The sequence below is a fragment of the Castanea sativa genome, chromosome 6 (assembly GCF_040712315.1).
Source record: "Castanea sativa cultivar Marrone di Chiusa Pesio chromosome 6, ASM4071231v1".
Lineage (NCBI taxonomy): Eukaryota > Viridiplantae > Streptophyta > Magnoliopsida > Fagales > Fagaceae > Castanea > Castanea sativa.
Window position 1 is genome coordinate 42566715 of NC_134018.1, and position 22090 is coordinate 42588804.

Here is a 22090-nt window from a genome sequence, read left to right on the forward strand (position 1 = left end):
GTATAATTATAACCCTTTAAAACTAGGGTATATTGTGGTTTTCTAAAACAGTAATTCAAGGAGTCTCAACTTTTTTCACATAATATTTCACAATTACCATCGTGAAATTAATAAAGAGATGTTTGTGATGATCTAAATAGAAATCAATAAAACCCATTTAAGTATATATAAGAATATCTTAATATAATAGAACCTCTTATTGTCATTCTTTTTATGTTTTGTTTTGTGCATGCATTCAAATATTAGCAACAGTACTTAAAGGCCTGTTTTTGTTCATTTAAGTGGCCGAATTTTGTTTTGTTTTATTTTTTATATAATAAATTGATAATACATGGAAAATCTTGATAGAGTAGCACTAATATTTGTTGTTTTTGATAGAGTGGCAAATTGACACGGTTTAGAAACTTTAATTTGCTTCAAAGTTTTTTTTAAAAAAAATTGAAAATGATTTTGATCAACCATCACAAAACTAGAAGGCAATTATATAATCTACTTTTTTTTAAGGGCGATAGAACTTGAATTCATCTCTTTGAGGGGGAATTAGAAGTACCCTGAACCAAGGGGCCTTTGACAACATATCACTCTCTCTTGGATATTTGAAAGAATAAAAAGGTTAGAAGCTTTAAAATGTCATATTTCTCCTTAATAAAAATCTTATATGTTACTTTCGTATTTCAATTTATGTTTCACTAACTAACATGATACATTTTTCCTTTTTATAAAGTAATCAAATTTTAAAATAGAAATAAATCAAACATAATAATTAAATACATTTTCCCTTTTGTAAAGTAATTAAAGTTTAAAATAAAAATAAATCAAACATAATGATTGGTGGAACGTAAATATTAAGAGGGAGACAGAATTTTGATTCCATTCCTCATAAGTCAAAACTACTAAGGCAGATTGTAGGGTACCCAAGAAACAAAAAAGCAACTAAAGAAACTAGTTGAAGCTGAAGCTGTAATCTTCAACAGAGACAGCCCAATCTTCAAACAAAATTTTGTTGTTTCCTCTGCGGTGGATTTTCATTTTATCACAACTCAAACTTTCTAACTTTTGTGAGTTCGAATGCTCATTCAGTCTGGGGTTAGTGACTCGCAACTTGACAGTATGTCTGTGCCGAAGGCATAGTGGTCACTAAAGAATAAAGATTGGAATTACATAGTTTTCACTTTTCATTTTCCATGTGTTTATATTTTAACCTTTATTATTAATTTTTTACTGGTTGAGGTGGGTCGGATTTCTAACTTCATTTTGTACGAGCTGTCCTGTTATTTTTCTAGAATAATTGGACACGACTTACAAGGATTGGAATTGCGAATAGAGTAATACTAGGGGTATAATTTTTTTTTTCACAGTTACCTATCTGAATGATTGAGACACAATAAAATAGACATAAATGGTACATCCAGGTAAATATGATCTTGATTCTCGTTAAAGACAAAAGGGGTTTATATGATTTTGTTAATGGTAAAAATTGGTGCCATTTAAGAGCAATGGCATCAACTCTTGCAAAGTATTGTAAAAAAAAAAAAAAAAAAAGCTCCGATACATATTAAGCCATCTATTTTTAGAAATATTTTCTCAAGAATTGAACAAGTTGTTAATATTTTTTCAATTTTTGAAAAAATATTTTCAAAAGTAATTAATTATCATATGCTTTTAGGGCACATGTTAGCAAAATCCTTTAAAAAATAGTTTATTTTACACATTTTGACAAAAAAACACACATCAGTATGTGTAAAATTATGCATAAATACAAAGTCTTTTATACATTATTTTAGTATTATTTTTCTCCCCTCACATTCTCTCTTCCCCTTACTCTCTCTCTCTTCAACTCATAAAAATATTATTTATATAAAATATAATGTATAATAGATGGATTGATATGGGTGTTTTGTAAAAATGATTGTGTAAAATAGAAAAAGTAGGGTTTTTAATGTAATATAGACAGAATATTTTAGAAGAGCTGATGTGGTTGTTCTAAGACTAAGAATGATAGGAGGATAAAATCACTTGTCATATGTATCTGGATGAGTACAAATTCTTTGTATAATTTTTTGTGTTTCACCTTGTATATATGGCATACCATAATTGGTAGAACAAAAAAAAAAATGGTGGAATTGACTTATATTATAACTTTTTCACAAGTTTTAATAGGGAAATGTTAACCAATGTCCTTTAAGAGCATTTTTTAGAAACATTTTATTAGGAGAAAGATAATATATATATATATATATATATATATATATATATATATATATATATATATATTGTTAACAACTTTTTATATTTTTCATAAAAGTTGTATCGAAACTTTCTTATTATGGTTAACAATTGTCTTAGGGATATCCGTTAACATGACCCATTTTAATATAGTATGATGCCATTGATGTATAATAAAAATAATAAAAATGAAATAGACACATGCCCACATCATGTCGTATTCAGTGCATTAAAACATTGGATGCAAACTAAACCCTAAGAGCATTTACATTAGTAAGTGCAAAATGGAAAAATTGCAAAAATTTACACAATATAGCCTATAACTCACACGCATTAGACAGTGTATTATTGTGTAAATATCCAAACTTATACACGGTTATTGTAGTTTTGCAAATCAATATATCATAACATTATAAATATATTTGATTAAAATATACTACTTTTTTTATCATTTACTTTTATAAATAAAATAATGTAACATGTATTTGGTTGTAGTTTATTAGATTTTTTAATGTATTAAAATTTGAATGATTGTTTTTCTTTTGTTTAGCAATCTTTAAATTATTAGTATTTTTTAAATTTTAGTCATTATATTTAATGGGTGATAAATTAATTTGAAAAATCTAGGTTCATAGACAAGTTTAAGACTATTGACTTGTTCTTTAAATAAATACAAAGATAGTAATTTAGAAATAGTACTATGGCAGACAAAAAACTGGCTTCATGGACCTCCATGGATTACAGTTAAAAAATCTCACACAATCTATTTATAATTGAACAACTGAGAATAAACATTCCACAATAGGAAGCTCAAACAATTGATTTCATTGATTGCAAACATTACAAGTAAGATTCAAATGTTCCCTCCTCCAAAATTCTTCCATCCCCGCGGTGTTATATATATTCTCTCACTTATCAGATTGGTCACCCCCTTTTTTCAAAAAGAAAGAAGATCCTATATCTTCTCTTACTCCCTCCTTTTTTTTAGGTATATTTATTGGTCCTATCCCTACAACTGTCCTGTTGCTAGCTCAACTCTCAGAGATATTTTTTTTACTTTATTAGTTTCCTCCCCTCACTTATTCTTGAACTCCGTCTTCTGGGGGATATTTTTAATGTTTTAGTTGCCTCATATGTATTTAATGCGGTAGAGGTTAGGTAAGGGCTCCCTCATTAATGCAGAGGTAAAAATCTTCAACCTTCTTGCATGTTTTGGAAGTTTCCCGTGGTTTTGGGCACCATTTGGAAGCTACATGTGGATTATCCGTGCACCTCGCTTTAAGTAAGGTTAGTTCATCACCTTTTCCACGAGAACCATTTTTCCGTGGTATTTTCCTTTCTTGGGTATAGGGGATGGTTCAGCTTCCTTCAAGTGTACAGGCTAGGCCCAGTTCATTCCCATGGCCCAGTCCATTATTGGGCTTAAGGCCTGGACGGAGATTCTTCTACTCTCCACAAGTACACTTTTGAGTTCTTATTATTAAATTGTATGTACATTACTATTATTATGGATATAATTAATATATACATAGAGAAAAAAAATTTATTGTCTAATTTTATGTTTGGCCCCCCAAATATAAATTTTTGGCTCGACCACTGATTTGTGATAATTGAATGAAAAAAAAAAAAGTAGTGAAAAATGTGGAAAGAGTTGGGAAATTGAATTCTCATAATTATTTTAGGGTAAATTACAACTTATTCAACTTTGGTTTAACTGAAATTTAAATTGCTTATTTGTAATTTGAAATCCCATGATACAAGTGTTCTACTAAATTTTTTTTTATCTTATTTGATATTGTATTTTTATGTTTTTTGAGGTGAAATATAAAAGAGGAGCAAATTACATATTTAGTCATGTTTTTAACATAAGTGACTAATGAAAATTTAATTAAGCCAATTTCAGGTGAGTAAAGTGTCAAATTTCAAATCATAACTAGACAACTTAAATTTCAAACAAATCGTGAATGAATAAAATTGTAATTTGCCCATTATTTTACTAAGATTTGGATCTGCTCCTGTACATAGAGCTATAGGGTAATCTAACCATTTTATATAGCATACTCTCCGAGACAAAGTGACAGAGAGAGAGAGAGAGAAAACAGAAAAGAAAATAGTAGAACAAGTACATTGATAGAAGCTAAGCCTAAGATCTCTGCTAGCAATTGCTAACAGAAAACACAGTGAGACAGAGTTAAAGAGAGAAAGAAATATAAAGATTTCGTGCTGTGTGGTATTCACTTTGTATTCTCGGTTTCTTAAAGACTAGCATCAACGGTTGCTCTCTGTACTGCAAAAGTACCTCTCTCCCTAATTCACTCTTTCAGGTGCTCCTTTTTTGTCAGATCTCGCTTCTCAAAGCCCAGGAATCAAGCTGCAAGAACCAACTACCTTTGCTCACTCTTCCTTCGTTGTATCCAACTCAAAGTTTCCCTTTTGAGATAGTGGCACTATTTGCTTTATTGGGTTCTTTCTCTGTCTTGCCTATTCCTCCAGATAAAGCCACATTTAATAGGTTGTTTAGGTGAGAGAGAGATAAGATTGTGTGACAATTAAGGCACTGACTGACAATATTGGAATTGTGTGTGACTTTTACGAGTCCAATGCACTACAACTCCACACAGATTGTAACTTACTTGGCGAAGCTGTAAGTAACAGACGGCCAAACCAATAAAAGAGTCGTAGTTCTATTACCCTTCACTCATTTTTGTTTCTTCAAAAGGCAAAAAAACGAGATAAGCGCAATTTCTATGCTACTTAAGCAGTTAAAGAAGGCAGCTGATTGCGGACTGTCACACATTTGTCATTAAAGTGTTGCTGGCTCACTCTTCTTTTCACAGTATAAATTACCTACTAGTTGTGACTGACCTCTCAAGCACAAAGCCACAGACTGAGATTTGGGGTATCTTCTAGTCTTCTACATAGCAAGAAATGTTATTTTTTTTTTAAAGAAACATTCTTGGGGTTCAAGTTTTGAGCTTTGTCTGATTTTAGTTTTAATATATGTTGCAGATCTATTTGTTGAGTCTGTAAAAAATGTTGCCTCAGAAACAAGCAGAGGAAGCCATGGTCTCAAGCTCCAACTTGACTCAACATGATGACAGGGATGAAGAGATGCCAAATGAGTCTGGTTTGGGGCTCAAAAGCCTTCTCTGGCATGGTGGTTCTGTCTACGATGCCTGGTTCAGCTGTGCATCCAATCAAGTAATACCAAAAAAAAAAAAAAAACCCAAATCATAATTTGGATTCATAACACTATTTTCCTTTAGTTTGTCATGGAAAGATTGGCTTTTGATTGGTTTTTTGGTTATTGGTTATACAGGTTGCTCAGGTTCTGTTAACACTGCCATACTCTTTCTCTCAAATGGGTATGCTTTCAGGGATTTTACTGCAAATCTTCTATGGTATGATGGGAAGCTGGACTGCTTACCTGATCAGTATCCTATACGTTGAGTACCGAAGCCGAAAGGAAAAAGAGAATGTCAGCTTCAAGAACCATGTCATCCAGGTAAGTTTTTCAAGACCACCACCATCAATCACCAAAAGCAATACAATTTCCACACAAGTCAAATTTACAGTCTGAATTCCAATACAGAAAATGACCTCTTTTTTTTTCTTCTTCTTCTTTTTTTTTTTTTTTTTTTTGAATATTTGGACAGTGGTTTGAAGTGCTTGATGGTTTATTGGGTCCGTACTGGAAAGCCGTTGGGTTGGCCTTCAACTGTACCTTTCTCCTATGTGGTTCTGTTATTCAGCTTATAGCTTGTGCAAGGTCTTCTTTTTTTCTTTTTTCTTTTTTTTAAAAATTTATTTTCCTTCAATTTATTTAATTCCAAAGGGATAATAAGAAATGGGTTGTGCAACTTTTGCTTAAATTACTTTTTTTTTTTTTTTTTTTGCAGTAACATATATTACGTAGATGACCATTTAGACAAGAGGACATGGACTTATATCTTTGGAGCTTGCTGTGCCACCACAGTGTTCATACCCTCTTTCCACAACTACAGGATTTGGTCCTTTCTTGGGCTTGGAATGACCACCTACACTGCTTGGTATATCACTGTTGCAGCCCTTGCTAATGGCCAGGTAATTAGACTTGACTAGTTTCTGGTACTGTTTATTATGTGTTATACATTTCTCAATTAAATTCAACCAAAAGTTATATTTATATGAAATTGTATTGACTAATAAGTCAATAAAATATATGGTTGTACTGAATTAATCTAATAATACACATGATTAAATTTAATTGAAAAGTTTAAAGTACAACACCTATGGCTATGCCTATTCCTATTCCTAAATTTTGACATTTTATTTTTTATTTGTGTGCTTGATTTAATCATTTAAGCTCCTCATTTTTATTCATATATGTTTTTTTTTTAAACTGGTTTACAGGTTGAGGGTGTAATACACTCTGGCCCAAAAAAGTTGGTTTTGTATTTCACAGGCGCTACCAATATACTGTACACTTTCGGCGGGCACGCCGTCACTGTGTGAGTTTGATACCTTGATTCAATTTTTTTTTTTTAAATTTATTTTAAGAGATCATATATAATGCTATTATCTTCAAAAAAAAAATCAGAGAAAATGTAAGGTAGAAATTCATTGCATGGCGGTTCCTTTTAGAAGCTAGCAGGCCATTAATGGGTTATGAGAAAAAACTCAGAAAAGACAAAATTATGAAACAAAATATTTATTTAAGCCATTAATGATCTCTAAGTAGTTAAATCTTAAATGCACGTTTGGAGGCTAAGTTATACTAAAAGATTTATTTTTTCACGATTATAAAAAAAAAAAAGATTTATTTTTTCACAAAAAAAAAAAAGAGTGAAATAAATTTTACAAATTGATGTATTAATTTTTAAAGACAATAGAAAATGTAATTTTTAAAAATTCATTGCATGGCCGTTTCTTTTAGAAGCTAGCAGGGCATTAATGGGTTTTGAGAAAAAAACTCAAAAAGACAAGATTATGAAACAAACTATTTATTAGACCCATTAATGATCTCTACTCTATGTAGTTTTTTTTTTTTTTTTTTGGAGATAGAATGATCTCACGTTAGGGATAAATTAGTTTTACAAATTAATGTATTAATTTTTAAACATATTGCAAAAATATAATTAATTTTTTTTATTAATATTATTAATATGATATTCTTCGTATGAATGGTTACATCAATTTGGATATTTATTTATTAAGGAAAGTTAGTAGTAATTTTAATATTTTTTTAATCTTAAAAAAAGAAAAAGAAAAGAGAGATCTTGATTGACTTAAAACCTATGCTTTGTCGTTTATAATAGGTAGCGAAAGTGAGGTTCCATCAATAAAATAAAGGTTAGCATAGCATAGGATCTGGTCTTACTGCCATGAGTTAATACTGATGACTGATCTCAAAAGCTTTGTCAGTAGGCTTTCATTAAAAATTGCTATGCCATTGCCATTATAATGGGTGTAGCAAGAATCGCGCGTTAAATATTTCCAAGTGGGGGTGGTTTTGTATTAGTTCGTTCAATTAATGGGGTTTCATAATAAAATAGTGAATCTTTCTCTCTATTTCTTTATGAGGACTTGATACGATTTTATTGAAAATTGAAATCCATAATATTTGTAAAATTTAAAAGTGTTCCACACACTTAATTCATTGTATCCGGATCAATTCAGGTCAAGTGCTTAAGATTTGGCATTAACTCAGTCCTCTGTCTCTCTTCCTTTCTTTATCTTTCTAATCCTAGTCAAATTCAAAGTATTAATATATATGATTTTTATACATAATTATATATATATATATATATATATATATATATATATATATTATATTCCCTTATCATCTCAAATTAGATATCACTTTTTACTCCTCTCAAGTGTTGCCCCTTCTCATTGTTTCTTATCGCTTGTTCTTATAATAAAGGTTAAATAAGCTAAAGTGCTAGTTTATTATGGTATTAAATCAAGTAATAGTTTTAATCATATCTTCATTTTGCCTTCCATTTAATCCCTCATAGTTAATTCATTTATTTGTTTGGTGGATCCGTAAGTTACTTTACATAAGGAAAAAAGAAGAAGAAAGTCTTCATCAATCTTTTGGGGGAAAATAAAAGGAAGAGGGAATTTGTATATGATAATTGGCATGTGTGATGGGTGGAACTAAACTTTCTAGGATCATGTTGTTTACAGGGAAATCATGCATGCAATGTGGAAGCCTCAGAAATTCAAGTTCATATATCTCATTGCCACTCTCTATGTATTCACCCTTACTCTTCCATCTTCTGCTGCTATGTATTGGGCCTATGGTGACCAACTCCTAACCCATGCCAACGCCTTCGCTCTCCTTCCCCGGACTGCATGGCGTGACGCTGCAGTCATTTTGATGCTCATTCACCAGGTCCATACATTTCCCTATATGACTAAATTGTTGTTACAAAGTTAGGCTAATGTACTAATTTAGCCTAATGTTACTTAAGGAATTGCTGCTAGATAGTAGGGACATGCACGTGAAAGACCTCAATGAATTCTCACAAATTAACTGGTAGTATTTAATAAATGACCCATAACATGATACTAAAATAACTATTAATTTTACTATAAGAGCATTGGTTTAGGAGCTATTTTTAGAAATATTTTATTGAGAAAATCATTAAACAATAAATGTTGTTGACAGCTTTTTATATTTCCTATAAAAGTGGTGTAAAAAATTTTCTATTATGGTTTATTAACAATTGCTCTACGAGCATCCGTTAACATAACCCATAACATGATACTAAAATAGTTATTAATTTTACTATAAGCTTGCAATCTAAAATGACAGTAAATGTAATTGATGTCATGTCACTTCAATAGCATAAAAAATAAATGTCAAAATTACTTTTTGTAATTGCAAACACATTAGTTTGATAGACTTATATATCAAAATTTGGAGTATTCTTAACATTACTCTTTGAAAACCAGACGTTTTCCTTGTACAAAATTTACATGTTTGAGCTAATGTATTACATGTGTTTTGGCAGTTCATAACATTTGGGTTTGCTTGTACGCCATTGTATTTCGTGTGGGAGAAAGTTATAGGGATGCATGACACAAAGAGCATATTTTTGAGAGCACTGGTGCGGTTGCCTGTGGTGATACCAATATGGTTCTTGGCCATTATATTTCCTTTCTTTGGTCCAATTAACTCGGCTGTGGGGGCTCTTTTGGTCAGCTTCACCGTCTACATCATCCCCTCTTTAGCACATATGTTAACTTTCAGATCTGCCTCAGCCAGACAGGTAAAAATGGTCCCTTCTCTCCACTTCTTATCTTCATTTCTAACCATTGTGACTACTCTTAGTCTTATCCAAGTCCAACTGGCATTGTCTAGTCCACCATGAAGTTCTTTAGTGCATTACCACCTGCCTCACTTTGAACCCATAATGACTATAACCAATGTGATGGGTACACATGCTTGTAGCTTACATGGTGACCAACCAAATAGTTTCCATGTTGATGTGGGGGGCATATTGGTCATTTAGACAGTTAAGTTGGGTCCTAATTGCTGTTTATTAGTACTTACTTGTTTAGGTAATTTTATTGACTGAATTATTAGACAGGGGTATAATTTTGACTTCCTAGGAATTTAGTGGAATCCATGCTGGGTCTATGAGCTGTTAATCACAAAATCAGGGCCTACCTAACTATAATCTATGGGGTTATGGCTATAGATTTTCTGGTAGTCTGTCAGCTAGTCATTGTGTCAATGTTAGTACTAATTACTTTCTAAGATTCTTTAGAACTTCAATTCTAAACCCTTTTTTTTTATCCTCTGAAAAGATTGGAAACTCTGTAGTTTTACACCGTTTCTTGGAGTAAAATTCAGAATTTGTGTATAGCATACAGTACTCTCTATGGCTTTGCCTTTCTTACACTCACAATTTGTCTACTAGGGAGCACATGGAAGAATCCAAATATGTGAGGATACAAAATCAAAGGGTGTTACCTAAAATGAGAAAATAAAAGGAGATAGTTAATTGATTTAAGGAATCTGCATATGAATCCAGCTTTCAATTTTGGCTTTGAAGTGACTTACAGTATCGTTAGCAAATTCTAGCCCCAATAATTCTTTTGGAATTTTATGAGACAAAGATGAGTTTGGTGGCATCTCCTTGTCATTCAGTTATTAGATACCCTCACATTTCTACTTTTACGTCTTGGAATGCTATTTGGGCCAAGCTATCTAATAACTATATCTGTGTTGACCCTACTTAGTTCATCAGTCTTTGTCGAAAATACAGCTTCCAATGACTGCAAGCTAACACTTGGAACAGACTCAGTTTATAAATAAAAGATATAATGTAATTAATTAAGTACAGATTGGATTAACAATTTGAAAGTACTTTCTTTTAAAATTGTTTATGCAAATTCTTAAAGTATTTTGCTCTCGAAAACAACAGAAATACAAGCAATGTGTTCATCAAATTATGCCTAAAGCTTTATAGTACACTTCTTTTTCTAGTCCTCTGATATTTAATGGTGTAACTTTCATGTATGCAGAATGCAGCTGAGAAGCTTCCATTTTTCCTCCCTAGCTGGACGGCCGTGTATGTGGTGAACACATTTATAGTGATATGGGTGCTGGTAGTTGGCTTTGGATTTGGAGGATGGGCTAGCGTGACCAATTTCATCAGGCAGGTTGACACTTTTGGACTCTTTGCCAAGTGCTATCAGTGCCCCGTTCGAGCCCCAACTGGAGGTCACTAATGTCACTCATGTATTATATACATAAGGAGCATCGGCATTTCCCCCTAATGTGGTGTGCTGTGTTTTCCCCTTCTTTTTGTTTAATCTACAGTATTGTGAATGGTGATGTTTCTTTAGTAATTTTGATTCCTTCTCTTTTAATAAGTGAAGATATGTTCAAAAGATGCCAATGGTATGCAAAGAAAGTACATTTATATTTTGCAAGATCTCCACTGTTCGTTTTTGTTAATTGTGGTCTGCTTCTAAATACTAAAAAAGGTTGTGCCTCCAATTTTTCAAGACACCATCTTTGATTATAAGGAAAACTTTGTGGAGCACTGAATTGAGGTATCTGCTTCACATGGCTTGCACATTGGCAAACTTCTGTCTAGCATCCAGCTCCCTAGCATTTGAGTCACATGAATACAAAACTGTATGATTATGATTAATAATCTATATTATGCCCCCTTTGACTGGCTCTTTTTTTTTTTTTTCCTCAATTCACATGAACCCATAACTTGTATGTCGTTTTGCTGCATAATTTTGTTCTCTTATAGGGTTGACTAGTCAAATTACAATGGATTAAACTTGGGACCCTTGTTGATGTGGATGGTGGCTTGAAAAAGTTGTTCCCATGTGTTTGGTTTTTGTAGCTTTCATCTTTATCACCATACTCTGAATTGCTTCTTCTCAAGCCTCGTTTATTTATTTATTGCATCTATGGGTTATGCTAATCATTGGCATGGGGATACACAAAGACAATGACAAACCAACGATGATAGAAAAAGAAAAGTTATTCTTTTGAGTTGGGAAGGAGCAAAATGGTCCAACTGCCAATGACATATTATACTCCATACATTTTGAATCCTCTAAGGAACTTGCTATTCTTCACCATAAATATGGAGGACCAACACATCCTCCTCACCGACAGAGTCCTTTAAGACCAAATTGTAAATAAAATCATTTAATGTCGTTTTCAATTTCACCGGATTGGATCTTCTCAAATAGTCAAATTAACTTGAAGTAGAAAGAGTTCATTTCATGGTTAGTAACATTTAAAGTTTTAATTATAATTTTTACAAGACAGTTTGTAGCCCTTTACATTTTTGATATTTAATTTAAAAGATACATTTTTTAGAGATAATTATAATATGCTACTAATTCCGTAGCTCAACTATTTCCCTCTTAAACCTCCGAATACTTTGTGCTTGGGAATGTGTCAATTCAACTACTAGGCTTTTAGTATTTAAAGATACATTTTAAATAAAGAAGAGGCAATCATATGTTTTCCAAAAAAGAAAAAAAGAAAAAAAAGGAGGCTGTCATTGTTATGCTCTTCTCATTGAATATGCCCTTCAAATGCACTACTTATCTTTAGAATAAAAAGGTTACAATCCCTGCCATAGATATCAGTCTTTGTTTTTTGTTTTTTAAAGCTTTTTAATTCCTTTACACATATAAAAGATAATGACAGACCAACTTTTGGGAAAGTTTTTAAGGAAACGAGAGGGCATTACCTGATTGAGTCACTCGTTTACGTCCTGTTCTTATCTTCCTTTCTTTTCTCCTTACAAAAGCATATTTCTTTACGCTAACTAAAGTGTGAAAACAGCAGTTTTCAACTTTTTTTTTTTCTTTTCTATTGTTGTGAGGACAGATGATCCAAATTATTGAGTATGAGTTATTAATAGTAAAACTATCAACTGTTTAACACACACAGTTTTGTCTCATCATCATCTTATTTTATTCAAATTCTTCTCATTAGTTCAAATTAATTGGTATTTTTTTCTCAGAAATACAGTAAACAAGTCCCTCAACTGAGATTCAATATGAAAACGTGTGTGATAGACATTAACATGATAATGAGGATTCTGGGCTTCAAGCCTTCAACGAAAATACGAAGCCCTGGCCCTTTCTTCTTTTCTATGTTAAAGGCCTGCATTGGGCTTGGATGATATAGAGAAATGTAGCCCATATTACAAAGGGGAGCTACATCCATTATGGAGCGAGGAGTGTTATGCACACAACATTTTCTTCTATGAAAGGTTGCGTCTGTTTCAGGTGAAAACACTTTCAGTAAATTGTTTTACACCTTTTTGTGTGTTTGGTAGTTACAGAAAATTCAGCCAAACGGAAATTCAAATACATGTTGACTGTAAAATAACCCTTTTCACACGTAAAACCATTTCCATTCTTATTTTACCTTCAACGAATTTTCGAAAAATACACACCCGAAGAGAGAGAGTGAGAGCTCAAGCACACTCCACCTGAAGAACCCAAGCACATCCTCGCTGATCAGATCGCCGTCCTTGTTCAAACCCATCCCCACCAGTGATGCCCAGAACCACCCCTCAACACATGGCCCTGCCGTCGCATGCAAGCCACTCTGCTGACCCATCCCTTGTCCTCGTCCTTCGCCGACCCATCCCTCATCCTAGTCCTCACCGACCCACCTCCATCGACCCATCCCTCGTTCGAACCAACCCATACCTTCAAATCAAGTTTTACGGATTGAAACTTGACATGAGAGAGAGAGAGAGAGCTTGAAGGGAAAGTGAAATTGAAGAGAGAGAGAGAGGGAGCTTGAACTTGGGAGAATCTCATCACTGCTGCCGGCTCATAGTCGCCGCCTGAAGCTTATCATCACCGCCAAACATAGATCGGAGCCTTGTCATCTCGTTCTCGTCGCCGCTGAAGCTCGTTGTCAACGGCAAACACAGATCGGAGCCTTGACCCGATTTCAACCTCTCTCGATCTACCACTCTCTTTCCCTCAACCTCTCACTCTTTCTTCCTCCCCCTCTCTATTTGACCAAGTTTGAAAGTTTAATGGTTTTATTTTGATTTTTGTTTCTTTAAAAAGTTTATATCTTGTAATTTTCTATTATAAATTTGTTTGGAAGCTGAGAAAATGACTGAGAAAATGTGAGAAACCAGTAGAAAATTTGTATTTTTCATAATATTACCAAACACTTGAAAATATTTTCTAATACAATTTTCAAAATACAACCAAACACTAAAAAAATATTTTCCTTTCCCGAAAATATTTTCACCTGAAAATATTTTACACTCGGAAAATATTTTACATTCAACCAAACGCAGCCTAAGAAGAAAAAAGAGGGTTGTTACATAATTTCTTTGAGTTTTGACAAAGTACACCAAACTTGATTGGAGTCTTGATTTAATGATAAAAAACTATCATCATTAGCGGACGCTATATATTAAAACTCTTTTAAAAAAAAAAAAAAAACCAAAAGAAATGAAACATTATTATGGCCTAAAAAGTAAAGAAAAAACCCTCATTATTATTAACTCTTTGGATACGGTCCTTGGATAAGGGGCTTTTTTTTTTGTATAAGCCCCAAAACACATTCACCATACCAGACCTCCAAGTCCACCAAAAGTAAAGACCCTCGTAAACTACTAGTATTAGACACCAAAACCCAATTACTTCTACTAGCAGCATACAAAAATTGTAGATTACAAAGGACCCATGGCTAAAGAAGCAAAGCCACTATCAAATTTGGGCAACTCATTTTCCATCTTTGCTATCTCTTTAAGCACTTCCACCATAGCAACCTGCTCTTTCTCAACCTGTATCTGTAGGCCCATAATAACACTTTCCAACCTACTTATCTCCATTCTATGAGCTTCAGCCTTGACCTTCAATCTCCTAATCTCCAACTGAGACAGCTTTTGCTGCAGTATCACCTCTGTTAACTCCACCAACCATTTCCTCAGCTTAAACACATTGTAGCCCAAACTTTGAAGCTCCTCCATAGTCTTCCACAGCTCACTGGCTCTGACCCAGAAGTCATTTGCGGTCAAAGAATGTATTTCTTCCACCGTTTCTTCAAATGCTCGATCCCACCCTGCCATTAAATTCTTCCTTGCCGCTTCAGAGTGGCTACGAAGCTGAAGAAAATGAGGACTGTGAGGAATGCCTTTCAGGATTCGCGAAATGCGTATTAGTGGTAAAGGTGGACATGAAACTAGTTCAGAATTTTCTTCTATCTCTTTCAGGGTGTTCTGCTGATTGAGTCCACTGTCTTTTCCTGAATTCTCTGCGTGATCTGAGCCTGCTACTTCAACCATTTTTTCTGCATCGCAATGTTTAATGTTCAGACAAATTAACTCATATGCATTCTCTTTTTAAATGAGTTAGAAACTTAGAAAAGTGACAAGTTTGAAGTTACATTCTTTTTTGGTTACATTCATCATACTCACACCATTCATCATACTCTACACCATGATAAATTATCTATAAAAAATTAACTACTTAAATATTATTCTAACAAAGCTATATCGTCCCAAAATCTTAAAATTTTAGAAAAAATAATAAATTTTTAAAAAAGAATTCTACAATACACACCAATTTTAATAGACTTAAATAAAAAAAAATTAATGTACCATACTACCAATAATTAATTATATTTTTTTTATGTGGACCAATAATTAATTTGGTATAACTTAAATTGATATATTGTTTTATTTAATATATATTCTATAGTGATATGTGACTAGTTAAGATTAAGTAGAAAAAAGAAGAAGAAGTAGATATGCTACCAAAAATAAAATTACAAAATTAGGCCAAAAATACATGGTTGGTATGTAAAGTTTAACTCATCACTGATTTTTTAGCCTTTGAAATTAAAAATATTTATTAAAAAAATTAATATTTATATTTATATGCAAACATAATCATAATAATTGCCTATTACTAATTTAGTATTTACCATAATTATCAAATTTTATATTTATATGAAAAATAAAAGAGTGATTTTTTTTTTGAGTTAAAATTTCCCAATCTAGCAATGACCATGAATTCAATCATTATTCTAATATTAATTGTAAAATTTAAATTTTTAATCATGATTCTAAACATAATGGTAGAAACCATAGAATGACCTAAATTTAAAAACATAATGATTATAATAAGTTTTAAAATTGTATACAAAATAAATACACGCAAGCATTGAAATTACCGGGAGTAGTATGAGGAAGAACTGATGAAGTAGCGAACGAAAAGGGATTGCAAAACGGTGTAGTTGGAGTGTAATTTGACAAGTTTTGATTTGTTGCAAAAGAAACTGTGTGAGCTCCGACGCCGAAAGAGTGACTTCTAGTTTTACCACCTTTCCTTGTGACTCTACAAATCCGACGGTCTCTTTTGTCTTTGACATCAATGGTTCCTGATTATAGTAAACGTTGTTACAATAAGTTTGCAACTTTGCATACGAGAGAGAGAGAGAGAGAGAGAGCAAATGAAGTGCTTACCAGAAGAAAAAGAAAAACCTTCTGTTGCTGCGAAAACGAATGAGTTTGTGTCTGCCATGGTTGATTGGTTTCCAAGTTCAAGAGTGGCAATTGGTATATCAAAGAGCATATATGGTACAGAATGGTTTCCCAAGGTAGCTTTGCAAAGAAGGAAAACACAGTGCTAGCATGTGTTTTCTTTTCCCATAAGCTTTTATTTCAAGTGTGATAAGTAAAGCAAACATTGGGTTACTGTCTTACATTGGAGGACCAATGGTTGAGCACAATTTCAACCGGGCCTTTTGCTAAACTTCTTGTAATACGTACTAACTTTTCGAGAGTAAAAACTGAAAAGAGAAACAAGGAATTTGAAAGTGAGAAAGAATTAAGGAGATGATAGCAATCGACGGTGGAATTAGAGAGAAGAAATAGGAAGTCAATATATTATGGTACTTGATTGAGACTAATCATATGATCCTTATCGGTTATTTGAATTTATATTCTGAATAAGAAAAAAGAAAATGTTAATAAATACCTTAAGGCTATTGGTTTATAAATTATTTTTAAAAAATTTATAGGAAAAGAAAAAATAATTATTTATTTTGACGACTTTTTATATTTAAAAGTGGTGTTAAAACTTTTCTAAAATTTATTGTTTGCACTATTTCTTTTTGTGAGAGAAAATTTATATTATCGATATAATTAAACATTTAAGATTTTCTCTTGACTTGGGTTGACACTATTTGATAGCTGTATCATTTTTTTTTAGAGATAATTACAACATGCTGCTAACTCCGCAGCTCGAACCCTTTCCTCTTTAGACTCCTTAAGTATTTTGTACATGGAGAGGTGCCAATTTAACTACAAGGCGTTTGGCTTTGATAGCTGTATCATGGTTAAGAAAGGTGATCACTCAGGGTTTGGACCTACATTTATGAGCTTCATGGAAAAAAAAGAAAGCTACTTTAACTTTTATAGGGAAAAAATCACATTATCTAAAATAAAAGGCAAAAAAAAAATCACGACAATATTATTCCCCCCCCCCCCCCCAAGCTTAGGATATTGTTATGCAACGAATTTTATAGGGGTGGTTGGTGAATGATAAAAGATTGAGTGGTTAATAGTTGGGTCTAAATTAATAAATTTAAAATTTTTAGGAATACAAATCTTTTACCTCAGTTTTTGTATCTTACAAATCTTTTATCCCCTTTTGTATTTTATTTTATGCTCCACCAATCACGGTATGTCATGTGAATGGTTTTCTTACTTTTTTTATTTTTAATTTTAAACTTAAGATTATTTTATAAGAAAATTTAAATAAATACATGATAAATTATGATTGATGAAACATAAGTGGAACTCAAAAAGTGGGATATAAACTTTATATTCATTTTTCGGGTTAAATGTTGTCTTATATGTATTGACTACTCATCTCAATTAGGGCTTTCCAATTTTTTATTTTTTATTTTTAATATAAGATAGAAATCCTATTCTAGTAAAGACTTGAACTCGAGTGTGTGAAACTCTCTTTCATTAGAGACTTAAATCCCGACCATTACCCCTCACCTCATAATAACTTTGTACTTGTGAAGTAACAATTATGCTTAAAGTGTGAAATCGTGGTTTTCCAAAGTATTAATCAATTTAATCTCCCCAACAAATATATAAACAACTAATTTGGAGTATGATTTCCTAAAAATAAACAACATGTTTGCATTTTTGTTAAGGACATCTAGGGACCATTTAGTTGGTAATGTTGTGTTAGCAACGTTGTTTAAGTGTTATAAAAATACATGTAAGTGAAAAAAAGTATTATGAAAAAAAGTATTGTATTGTTTAATCAACAAAAATTGTTGTTTAAAAAACAAAACCAAACACTCTTAAGCATTTTTCCTTCTTAGTTAAGATTTTTTTTAATTTTTTTCCCCTTTTGATAAACAGTAAAAAGAATTTTTTTTTCTTTTAATTCCGTCCCTTACATTCTTTCCAGCTGGAATCACAACTATTCATCTGGGCCGTCCAGTCATTCTAACAAAATCTCCATTGCCGGGTCCACTGCAAAATAAACGGTCCAGATTAATCTAAAAAAACAAACAGTAACTGCTCATGATCCTAGGCGTCTAGTGAATCTTTCTCAGCAACGGAGCTGACTAAAGACACCGACAAATGGCTCCAACAGGCGGTGGAAGAACGCGACAGGTCCGATTCGTCAACGTTTCATTTCTTTCCTCCACTCCACTCACCCCTTTTCTTTTTTTCTTTCTTACAAAATTTTCTCGAGAAAATTTTCAGGTGGGTTTAAGACGCATTGATGCTGCACTTGATGCTTTACGTCCCATGGGCTTCGCTGAAGATTTGGTTCGCAGTACTGTTAGTGAACTCCTCGAGGTCAGTGTTTTTAACTAATCGTTTGGCTGCTGAGAAAACTCGGAAAAATAAAAAGAAAAACTGTTTCTGGTTATTGTTTTTAAATATTTGGATATGGGTTCGGGAAATGTGACATCTTTTTGGAAGTGGGTTTAGAATGATATTGGAAATATATTTGTTTTCTGGGCAACCAAACAGTGATTTTTAACGTTTATTGTGTTTTGTGTGATATATGAGGAATTAGGATTTTGGTTCAGGCTTATGGCGGAGATGAAGGGTGGGCTTTTATAGAAGAGGCTTCTTATAAGTTGGTTATTGATACCATTTTACCAGAAAGTGAGGAATCTAAGCGGGAAGATACTCAACCGAAACTTATTGGGAATTTTTCAACCAAGGTAATGGAGCTTTTATTTGTTCAACTCTCTTTCATGTATTATTTTATCAATTTAAAAATCTCTTTTAAGTACTAGCTTGTTTGGTAAAGCCTCTAGCGGTGAATAAATGATAAAGAGTAATTATCAAGTGCAAATGTTATAAGATAAAACTATCTCTAAAAAAAAAAAAAAAAACTTATTATATGCATATATTTTTTTAAAATGTAAATTTAATGTGGTTCTCTATGTTTCTATACTTTTTGTGAAATTTACTTTACTGCTCTTTTGGTTTGTTTACTGCCGAGGAATGAAAAGAAAAGAAAAGAAACAGGGAAGATTACATTATAAACCATACATCTTAGGGAGAGTGTCAAAAGTTTTAAATTAAAAATTGAATTTTTAGACTGATTCAGATCTTATAGTTCTGCTAGTTTCAAATCGAACCCTTAAATTTTAAAATCATATTAATTTAAACCCTATAATTTTGTTTGATTGGGGATTTAAATTGATTGAAATTATATAAACGATAGACTATGTGATGATATCACACCTACCAGTGCCTTCATTAGACCTGTGAAAGTCAGCTCCAACAGAACCACATCTAAATGATAATCAATACCATAGCATAGAAACTTATAATAATCAAGGCTGGCATGATTTCAACTAGCTTTTCTTACAGCCATGATGGATAATTCCTGAGCGAAAGCGGTTAGTCCTTTATTCAAAAGTCCTAAAGAGTGTAGGTTAATCGTCTATGAAATTTAGTTCAAATAACATTTCCTCTTTTCAGTTTTCATAGAGAATAGAGTTGAGGATGAAGTCATGGTTACAAGATCCACTAGGTGTGTGTGTAACTTATTAATCAAACATGTCCTAAGAGAACAGAAAATAAGCTTGTTTTGTATATGACATAACTATTCTTAATCAATCTTATAAAGAACTGCTTTCTTGATCACCACATTTTTGGTAAGTACTTTCTTGATCATCCCATGAAAGCTCATTTAAATAAGTTATTCTTCATGGAGGAGGGTGTTAGATGTTTTAGTTCAATATATCCTGTCATTGCTTGTTGTTTTCATAATGCTATTTTGTGCTTTATATGTTTTAAATAAGAAATATAAAATGTGTATGGTTTGCCCCATAGACATAATGATATGGTAATGGGTTCAGGATGTGTGCATAACTCTATTATCAATTACATACCTGATTGGATTGTTTAGAAATGGAGGAAGATACATAAATTTAGATCTACAAGAATTAAGTTGAAGCATATTCTTCTTTTATGTGATTGTTTGTAGCGCCCATGTTCACTACTGTGTAGTTTGTACCTGTTTCCTAAGAATTGATCTTAGAAGTTACCAACACCAAGACACATACCAAATCCTGTCAAGGAGGTTTCACCACATTTCTTTGTGCCTTTTTCTTACTCTATGCTTTGAGAGTGGTTTGGTTGTGTTACAGCTTGTATGGTGGATGCCTTCTCTTTCTTGATTATATTGGGCCATCCCTGTAGACTTGTTTATTAGATATGATTTAGCTATTATTTATGTTTATATGCTTGTCATTATGTTATATGAGGTCCAACATATCCTGCAGACATTATTTATCTATTTTCTTTCCAAAATGCAATTTGAGTGTTGATGAAAGCATATAGTTCCAAGTTGTTGATCCCAAGACTTGGTTTATTTCAGCATGTTATTTGTCTATGAACAGTGATGTGATGCTATCTATTATTACAACATAATTTCCTGAATTTTGAAGGATTTCACTTTAGACGAGCCTGGAGTACAATGTCATTCCCCAGATGTCCATTCTATGCAAATCCATTCCTTGCACAATCACTCCCCGGCCCCAAAAGACATCATGAACCGTTCTCTAAGGATGATGCATCACAAGAGAAACTCAGTGTACAGATTCGATCCCAATTTCCCGATTCCCCACCACTAGTTGACATTAGACCTGTGACAGATGATACCTTACAAGATAAGCCTGGAGTACAAATGAACTACTCACAAATTGTAAACCATTCTCTAAAGGATGATGCATCACAAGAGAAACTCAGTGCACAGATTCAATCCCAATTTGTCAATTCCCCACCACTGGTTGACATTAGACCTGTGAGAGATGATACTCTACAAGATGAGCTTGGAGTACAAATGAACTACTCACATATCAGCCCTGTGGTAGCTGACTCTGCAAGTATGAATCCCCCACCACTGGCTGACACTTGTTTTGTTGGAAGGCGTAGACCTTGCTATGGGTGGATAAGCAGTGATGATGATGAAGATTTTGTGTATTTAATGCCAGCCATATAAATTATCATTGCCTGTTAATGATCTTAAGATGGTTTAATTTTGTTAAAATATTTCTTAGTGGGTTGGAGTTGATATCTTTTGCTCAATGGAATGTGGATTTGTGTGGGATGTTCACCAGAACAACTGTAGATGTTAATGTGATGTTAATAATCAGAAAAAAGAAAAGAGATTTTAATATGATGTTACTTCAGATTTTCCACTTCTTTAAAATTGCAAATTTTCCTACAATCTTATTAAGGACAAAACTTATATGAACTTCCTTCGGTGTTGTAATTTATAATTTATTTTCCCAATTAGATTCAACTGTATGACTTATTGACCAATACAATACAATTGTAGTTATGCTCTTATTTACTTTCCATCCAAACTCTCAATCATAAAGACAATCAAAATTCCAGTGCAATGTCTTCCTTGATTTTAAAAGGTTACAAACAATATAGGACTGGGTTAACTATTTTGCTATTCAAGGGGATTGGATACTGAAAAACATTTTCTATAATTCTCAACATTGATTCTCAACACGAGTAGACAGTTAACTAGCTCTATGCATACTCTATGTACATGCTTATATTTATTGGTAAATCAATATCAATCAATCAATATATATATAAAAGCAGAGACCTCATGCGAGAGAGCATGAGGTCCTGCCATGTGGCGCTCTATTTGAGTTCTATTAGACCAATTATTGCATTTAACCTTCCCAAATCACCTTCACTTGAAAAATAAATTCCAACATCCTTTTAGAAATTGAAAAGATGCACATTACTTATTGTTTAGCAAAATCAAATTCACCTCTTTCTCTTTCTTAACTCTTTAGTTCCCTTTTAAATTTGATGCACACTAATAT

At 32.7% G+C, this 22090-nt stretch overlaps 3 protein-coding genes across 5 annotated transcripts; 2 read left to right on the forward strand and 1 right to left on the reverse strand.

Annotated features, from left to right (window-relative positions):
• Positions 1-4305: 4305 nt before the first annotated feature.
• Positions 4306-11157, forward strand: LOC142641755 (auxin transporter-like protein 1). Its single transcript, XM_075816240.1, has 9 exons — positions 4306-5125; positions 5236-5427; positions 5546-5731; positions 5883-5995; positions 6126-6309; positions 6619-6716; positions 8398-8605; positions 9228-9485; positions 10747-11157. Exons 2-9 carry the CDS (start codon positions 5260-5262, stop codon positions 10951-10953), a joined length of 1422 nt encoding a protein of 473 aa, XP_075672355.1. The 5' UTR covers positions 4306-5125; positions 5236-5259; the 3' UTR covers positions 10954-11157.
• A 3059-nt stretch (positions 11158-14216) lies between these two features.
• Positions 14217-16393, reverse strand: LOC142641632 (uncharacterized). The gene is made up of 3 exons (XM_075816103.1): positions 16209-16393; positions 15917-16123; positions 14217-15031 (listed from the first exon to the last, which is right to left on the reverse strand). Exons 1-3 carry the CDS (start codon positions 16315-16317, stop codon positions 14412-14414), a joined length of 936 nt encoding a protein of 311 aa, XP_075672218.1. The 5' UTR covers positions 16318-16393; the 3' UTR covers positions 14217-14411.
• A 1878-nt stretch (positions 16394-18271) lies between these two features.
• LOC142638906 (uncharacterized) lies at positions 18272-21420 on the forward strand. Of its 3 annotated transcripts, none has more exons than XR_012845088.1 (4): positions 18272-18386; positions 18480-18575; positions 18799-18949; positions 20690-21420. XR_012845088.1 is itself a non-coding variant. In XM_075812979.1 (4 exons), the coding sequence occupies exons 1-4, from the start codon at positions 18354-18356 to the stop codon at positions 20873-20875; spliced, it is 453 nt and encodes a 150-aa protein (XP_075669094.1). In that variant the 5' UTR covers positions 18272-18353; the 3' UTR covers positions 20876-21420. The 3 variants fall into 3 exon arrangements, 1 of the variants encoding a protein (XP_075669094.1); XM_075812979.1 differs by having other exon boundaries at positions 18812-18949; XR_012845089.1 differs by lacking the exon at positions 18272-18386 and having other exon boundaries at positions 18393-18575.
• Positions 21421-22090: the final 670 nt, after the last annotated feature.

Excerpts from the sequence above, each read along its gene's own strand:
- LOC142641755 (XM_075816240.1), top strand. The coding sequence starts at position 5,260 with ATGTTGCCTCAGAAACAAGCAGAGGAAGCCATGGTCTCAAGCTCCAAC. Across the intron at positions 5,428-5,545 it reads TCAGCTGTGCATCCAATCAA|GTTGCTCAGGTTCTGTTAAC; the intron begins GTAATACCAAAA and ends TTGGTTATACAG. Across the intron at positions 9,486-10,746 it reads GATCTGCCTCAGCCAGACAG|AATGCAGCTGAGAAGCTTCC; the intron begins GTAAAAATGGTC and ends TCATGTATGCAG.
- LOC142641632 (XM_075816103.1), bottom strand. The coding sequence starts at position 16,317 with ATGCTCTTTGATATACCAATTGCCACTCTTGAACTTGGAAACCAATCA. Across the intron at positions 16,124-16,208 it reads AGGTTTTTCTTTTTCTTCTG|GAACCATTGATGTCAAAGAC; the intron begins GTAAGCACTTCA and ends TACTATAATCAG. Across the intron at positions 15,032-15,916 it reads TCTTCCTCATACTACTCCCG|AAAAAATGGTTGAAGTAGCA; the intron begins GTAATTTCAATG and ends ATTGCGATGCAG.
- LOC142638906 (XM_075812979.1), top strand. The coding sequence starts at position 18,354 with ATGGCTCCAACAGGCGGTGGAAGAACGCGACAG. Across the intron at positions 18,387-18,479 it reads GCGGTGGAAGAACGCGACAG|GTGGGTTTAAGACGCATTGA; the intron begins GTCCGATTCGTC and ends GAAAATTTTCAG. Across the intron at positions 18,950-20,689 it reads TTGGGAATTTTTCAACCAAG|GATTTCACTTTAGACGAGCC; the intron begins GTAATGGAGCTT and ends TGAATTTTGAAG.